Source organism: Pygocentrus nattereri, chromosome 29 (genome assembly GCF_015220715.1).
Source record: "Pygocentrus nattereri isolate fPygNat1 chromosome 29, fPygNat1.pri, whole genome shotgun sequence".
NCBI lineage: Eukaryota > Metazoa > Chordata > Actinopteri > Characiformes > Serrasalmidae > Pygocentrus > Pygocentrus nattereri.
This window is the reverse complement of record NC_051239.1, coordinates 5,867,155-5,873,490: the sequence shown is the minus strand read 5'-3', so window position 1 is coordinate 5,873,490 and position 6,336 is coordinate 5,867,155. Positions and strand designations below refer to the sequence as shown.

The 6,336-nt window shown below is 44.1% G+C and overlaps 1 protein-coding gene across 3 annotated transcripts in view; it reads left to right on the top strand.

Moving 5' to 3' along the window:
* Positions 1–6,336, top strand: part of ogdha (oxoglutarate dehydrogenase a) — a 51,430-nt gene that overhangs the window by 31,557 nt on the left and 13,537 nt on the right. For all 3 annotated transcript variants that reach the window (XM_017682602.2, XM_037536141.1, XM_017682603.2), the window contains 7 exons: positions 723–838; positions 1,630–1,784; positions 3,292–3,438; positions 3,637–3,727; positions 3,873–4,052; positions 5,205–5,333; positions 6,049–6,228. In XM_017682602.2, the coding sequence (XP_017538091.1) occupies positions 723–838; positions 1,630–1,784; positions 3,292–3,438; positions 3,637–3,727; positions 3,873–4,052; positions 5,205–5,333; positions 6,049–6,228 (998 nt within the window). The remainder of the gene's footprint in view (positions 1–722; positions 839–1,629; positions 1,785–3,291; positions 3,439–3,636; positions 3,728–3,872; positions 4,053–5,204; positions 5,334–6,048; positions 6,229–6,336) is intronic.

Below are 6,336 nucleotides of genomic sequence, written 5' to 3'. Positions count from 1 at the left end.
AGTTCATCAGTAGCGCCTCCATGTTACGTAACATTCATAACGCTTTAGTGAAGCTGAATTTTCACTAAAGCTACAATCAGCACATCAGCCTAGCTGCTCCAGCCATTCCTACACTAATAAATAACCCAATCAGTTTGAACTGAAAATGAAAACAATGTTAATCTTTTTCTCTTTTTTTATTTTTTTATTTCAACATCCCCCAAATTCTCTTTTCACTGTCATTCTTGATTTTAAAACCCACCTTCCTTCTTTCCTCACTTTACTCCTTCCTCTTCCGCCCACCTCATCTTTTCTCCATGCGTCCGTCTGTTCACTAACCCTGCATGGCCCGCTCCCACTGTGGCTGTGGCTTGGTCACGTTGTTATTTGTCTTTAATTCCCAATAATATTTGAAATGGCATGAACCTGGCATTTCTCTAACCCGTGTCACTCCCACGTCACTGTATGGAATGTTTTACATGTTCACTCTGTTTTTATGTTCCACTCGCGCTTCGACTCACACCTGGTTATGTTCTCCGTTTCTGTCTTGCCTCTTCTCTCCTTCTTTGTCTTTTTCTATCATTTCTTTTTGTTATTTTGTGCTCTGAATGTTTCTCCTCACCATTTCATCTTCCTCTCTTGCCCGTCATCCTCATGGCTGCTACGCCCCTTTACCTCTCTCCTCTCCTCTCTTCTCCTCCTCATCTTGTCTTCTTGGCCTGTGGTCTGGTTCTGGCCTGTAGGCTTTTATGGCTTGGATGAATCGGACCTGGATAAAGTGTTCCGGCTGCCCACCACCACCTTCATTGGGGGCACGGAGAGCGCCTTGCCACTGCGGGAGATCATACGCCGCCTGGAGGTGAGAAACACACACACACTTGTGCTACTATAAAGGGTGCATGATGCATCTGCATTACAGTATGTGGGAAGTCGTCAGTGTAATCATCAATCCAGTATATGCATTACAATTGATAATCGATCATTATTGTTTTTTGGGGGGTTTTTTGGGTTTTTTTTTGTGAAAAGTGACATTTTAACAGTTTTTTTGGGGAAAAAAATTTTAAAACAACTGACCGACCACTTCATTAGTCTGCAGAGAAACAGATGATCTATGGTCTGTAATTGTAGGACTACACAATGCTCCTGTGTTGTCAGTGGAGCTGATAAAAAGGACAAAAAGCGTAGAAACAAGGACGTGTACTTAAGTGGCCGGTCTGTGTTTTGTCAGCTGAGGGAAAAACACAATATAGCCTTTTATCACCACTAGTCTGGTCAGTCATTTAAAATAGTCATCATTCCAGTGAACATCAGCCTAAAGAATATGTGGCACCTTTTAAAGTTTTAACTTGCTTACCCTCACTACACTAAATTTAAAAAGTTAAATTATTGCCTGTTGGGCCGTGTTATTCACAACAGGGTCTTAATGATCAGTTATTATTATTGATAGGGATGCACCAGTACCACCTATACTAATTCTGTCTTACATAATTAGACTATAAATCCTCAAAATTCCAAGTCACAGCTCACGGGAACCATAGCAGAGGGGTCTGGCTCCCATCCCTACACTAATGCATATATAGTCAAAATAATACAGATCAGGTATTATGAATATTCTTATAGTTTAATATAAACTCTGTGGCTTCTTGTCAGATGGCGTATTGCCAACACATAGGAGTGGAGTTCATGTTCATCAATGACCTGGAGCAGTGCCAGTGGATCCGGCAAAAGTTTGAGACGCCTGGAGTCATGCAGTTCAGCCTGGAGGAGAAGAGGACCCTGCTGGCCCGTATGGTCCGCTCAACCAGGTACATACAGGGGTATACAGGGGGATAAAGACAGGAGCCAACAAAGAGGGTTGCCCTTTCTTTTCAATGTTTTATGTTTCTTAACCGAAACACGTAATTTGTTAAATAATAATTCAAGACTAGTTATGGATATTTTCGCATTCTTGGTCTCGAGCCCACAAGATTTCGTTCTCCTCCCTGAGAAACCAGCGTTTGTTGCGCTCCCCCTGCAATCTGACCATTTTGAATTTAATTAGAATTTCATGATCTGTAGCTGAATAAATGAGCATGTTTGCTTAGATTTTAGCAGGCCTTGAATAACATGCACTTTATGGCCAAAAGTGTGTGGACACTTGACCTTCACAGCTGTTTGAGCTTGTTTGACATCCCATTCCAAAATCATGGGCGTCAATGTGGAGTTGCTTCCCCTTTGTGGCTATAACAGCCTCCACTCTTGAGGCTGTTCACAAGGTTTTGGAATGTGTCTGTAGGAAATTGTGCCAATTCAGTTAAAAGAGCAAAAGAGGTCAGACACTGATGTTGGATGATGAGGCCTGGCTTATACCTGACGTTTCTAGTCATCTTGTCAGACTAGGTCCTTATGGATCTCACTTTGTGCACAGGGTCAGAGTTACACTGTAACAGGAAAGGGCCTTCCCCAAACTGTTGCTGCAAAGTTGGAATCATATTATTGTCTAAAATATCTAAGTGAGGGGCCCCTAAAAAATGCCAGACCGTTATCCCAAACTTTACTGTTGGCGCTCTGCTTTCTCATGTGTATTGTTCTTCTGGTGTCCACCAAACCACCATTTTTTTCATCAAACTTCCAGATAGTGAAGCATAAACATGTTTCTACTGCTCCAGAGTCCAATGGCGGTATGCTTTATCATTCCAGGCGACACTTAGCACTGTGCATAGAGGTCTTAGGCTTGTGTGCAGCTGCTTAGCCATAGAAATCCATTTTATGAAGCTCTCTGTGCGCAGTTCTTATGTTGATATTGCTTCTAGAGGCAGTTTGGAGCTCTGTAGTGAGTGATACAACAGAGTATAGGTGATTTTTACTGCTCTATGAGTTTACATGGTTTGCTCTTTGTGACTGAGCTGTTGTTGCTTCTAGACACGTTTATTTCACATTACAGTACATAGTAACTTACAGTTGTCTGGGGCAGATCTATCAGGGGAGACATTTCTCTAACTGCCTTGTGGAAAAGGTGGCACCCTATGACGGTGCCACATTTTAAAGTCACTGAGCTCTTCATTACGACCCATTCTACTGCCATTGTTTGTCTATGGAGATTGCATGGCTATGTGCTTGATTTTATACAGTTAGCAATGGGTGTGTCTGAAACTAAACTCAGTAAAAAGGATGGATGTCCATAAACGTTTGTTCAGATTGCTCACAGAGAAGACAACAGCTGTCTTTTCCCTGTTATCAGGTCTCACTTGTTGAATATCTTGGGACAGATGGTCAAAAAAAAAAAAAAAACAATGTTTTTGAGATTTGCTGTTTGACTTTTGTGCTGATCAGGTTTGAGGAGTTCCTGCAGAGAAAGTGGTCATCAGAGAAGCGTTTCGGGCTGGAGGGCTGCGAGAGCCTCATCCCCGCCCTGAAAACCATCATCGATAAATCCAGTGCAAACGGTGTGGACACTGTGATCATGGGCATGCCTCACAGGTGCGACCCATAGTCTTTCTGCTAGAAATGTGCTCTTGGTAGCTCAGCAATGGCTGGTTAAACCCTATACCGCAAGGGTCTGTAGTGTCATAACTAGTTAACTCAGTTTAGTTTCATAGCAGTTAAGTCAGAATAATTAATATTAATGACTCAAATAAAGATTTAATATGGGCTGTGTGTGTGTGTTTGTATCTGCAGAGGGCGTTTAAATGTTCTGGCCAACGTCATTAGGAAGGAGCTGGAACAGATCTTCTGCCAGTTTGACTCTAAACTGGAGGCTGCAGATGAGGTCAGAGCAGGGATGATGTTTTCCCTTTCTATTTTAAACCTAATGCAGTAAGAGTTGGAGTCTGTTAACTTAATATTTAAAAAATAGGCTCCTAGAGATGTTAGGACTAAGTGTCTGTCTGTCTGTGTGTCCATGTGTGTAACAGGGTTCAGGTGATGTGAAGTACCACTTGGGGATGTACCACAGGAGGATAAACCGTGTGACAGACCGGAACATCACACTGTCTCTGGTGGCCAACCCCTCACACTTGGAGGCCGTGAACCCGGTGGTGCAGGGCAAGACCAAAGCCGAGCAGTTCTACTGTGGGGACACGGATGGAAACCGGGTGAGAAGCCGAATCATCATCTTTTACAAATCTCTTCCACTGTGTGTGTGTGTGTGTGTGTGTGTGTGTGTGTGTGTGTGTGTGTGTGTGTGTGTGTGTGTGTGTGTGTGTGTGTGTGTGTGTGTGTGTGTGTAATGATACTTGACACTCCTTAAAACCCATTGATCCGTTCAGATCTCCAGGTAATTAGTAGATATATATTTGTTCTGTTATAGCAGAGACACTGTAATTATAGCAGACAGAACATGTGAGCGGTGAGAAGTGGAAGCTCTGTTATCAGCTCTCTCTGGCTCTGTTCCAATATAGTTCCAACCTGTGAGCCAGACGGTCTTATGACTACCTTTGCCTGACCGTAGTGATGCGGCAGTGACTCTGCAGCTCACACATGCCAGCCATTCATACACATCATCTGTGCTGTGGGGCTGTTTAGCAGACCTGCATACTGGAAATTCTCACCAATCACAACAAAGTGGTACAGACATTATGCAGAGTTAGGCTTGTGTCGTCTATTTTGCTGTGTGAATGATAAAGAAGAGGAAGTTAAAAACATGCGTAGTTGCGTATTTTAGGTTGGGCCGTCACTTCATGCCTAAACTTTCTGAAAAGAGTGCGGCACCACAGTCCTGGTTCAACGTAGTGGTGTCTGTCAGCCCTTAACCTACTGTCATCCAAACATTCTGCCTTTCCAGAGTGCGATATATTGTCATCAAATATTGGTTTGAAGTAGCGATCCAATCTAAATGCATTTTTAAAGTAAATATTTGGCAAGACCGGTTTGATTACAGTCATTGATCATTTCTTATCTTTATAATACCTTGTTGATGTCAGGAACAAAATCTTGTATCTCCAAAATGGTAACTTTTCAGGAGGAGGAAAAACCATTAATAGCTTTCAGTGTAATTTATAGAGATTTTATTCCAAGCTATTGCCTTTCATCATGAAATTTTCACACGTTGTACCGCCATTTGCCAGCTTCTATTAAAGTTCAATCCAAGGGAAGCATCCCTTAGCAGAAATCTACCACACTAAGCAGCCTATTTATACAACATAAAAGGCACACTGAAGCTGAAACAACAGAAAGAAATATTCAGTAAACTGCAACAGCTACTGTGTGCTTTTTAAAATTGTGTTTGTTTGCTCTGTGTGTTTTAGGTGATGTCTATCCTACTCCATGGTGATGCCGCTTTTGCCGGACAGGGCATTGTCTACGAAACTTTCCATCTGAGCGACCTGCCTTCATACACTACCCATGGCACCGTGCATGTGGTTGTCAACAACCAGGTACACATACACATTTCACACAAGCATAAAATCCCACACATCCATGAATAATGCCTTCTAAGCCTTCTCTCTCTCTCTCTCTCTCTCTCTCTCTCTCTCTCTCTCTCTCTCTCTCTCTCTCTCTCTCTCTCTGTGTGTCTGTCTCTCTCGCTCTCTCTCTCTCTCTCTCTCTCTCTCTCTCTCTCTCTCTCTCTCCCGCTCTCCCTCTCTCTCTCTCTCTCTCTCTCTCTCTCTCTCTCTCTCTCTCTCCCTCTCCCTCTCCCTCTCTCCCTCTCTCCTTCTCTCTCTCTCTCTCTCTCTCTCCCTCTCCCTCTCTCCCTCTCTCCTTCTCTCTCTCTCTCTCTCTCTCTCTCTCTCTCTCTCTCTCTCTCTCTCTCTCCCTCTCCCTCTCTCCCCCTCTCCCTCTCCCTTTCCCTCTCTCCCTCTCCCTCTCTCTCTCTCTCTCTCTCTCTCTCTCTCTCTCTCTCTCTCTCTCTCTCTCTCTCTCTCTCTCTCTCTCTCTCTCTCTCTCCCTCTCTCCCTCTCCCTCTCCCTCTCTCCCTCTCCCTCTCTCCTTCTCTCTCTCTCTCTCTCTCCCTCTCCCTCTCTCCCTCTCTCCTTCTCTCTCTCTCTCCCTCTCTCTCTCTCTCTCTCTCTCTCTCTCTCTCTCTCTCTCTCTCTCTCTCTCTCTCTCTCTCTCTCTCTCTCTCTCTCTCTCTCTCTCTCTCTGGCACAGATTGGCTTCACTACAGACCCCCGTATGGCGCGCTCCTCTCCATACCCCACCGATGTAGCACGTGTGGTCAATGCCCCCATCTTCCATGTTAACGCGGATGACCCAGAGGCCGTCATGTACGTGTGCAACGTAGCAGCTGAATGGAGAGCCACTTTCCACAAAGATGTAGTGGTCGACCTGGTAAGTGTGTGTTCACACAGTGTTAGAAAAGACTATTTCCTGCCTTTTTATATAGACTTGCATTAGAAACCCCGTCTGATCTTGGCCCTGTCAGTCTACTTGTTGGCT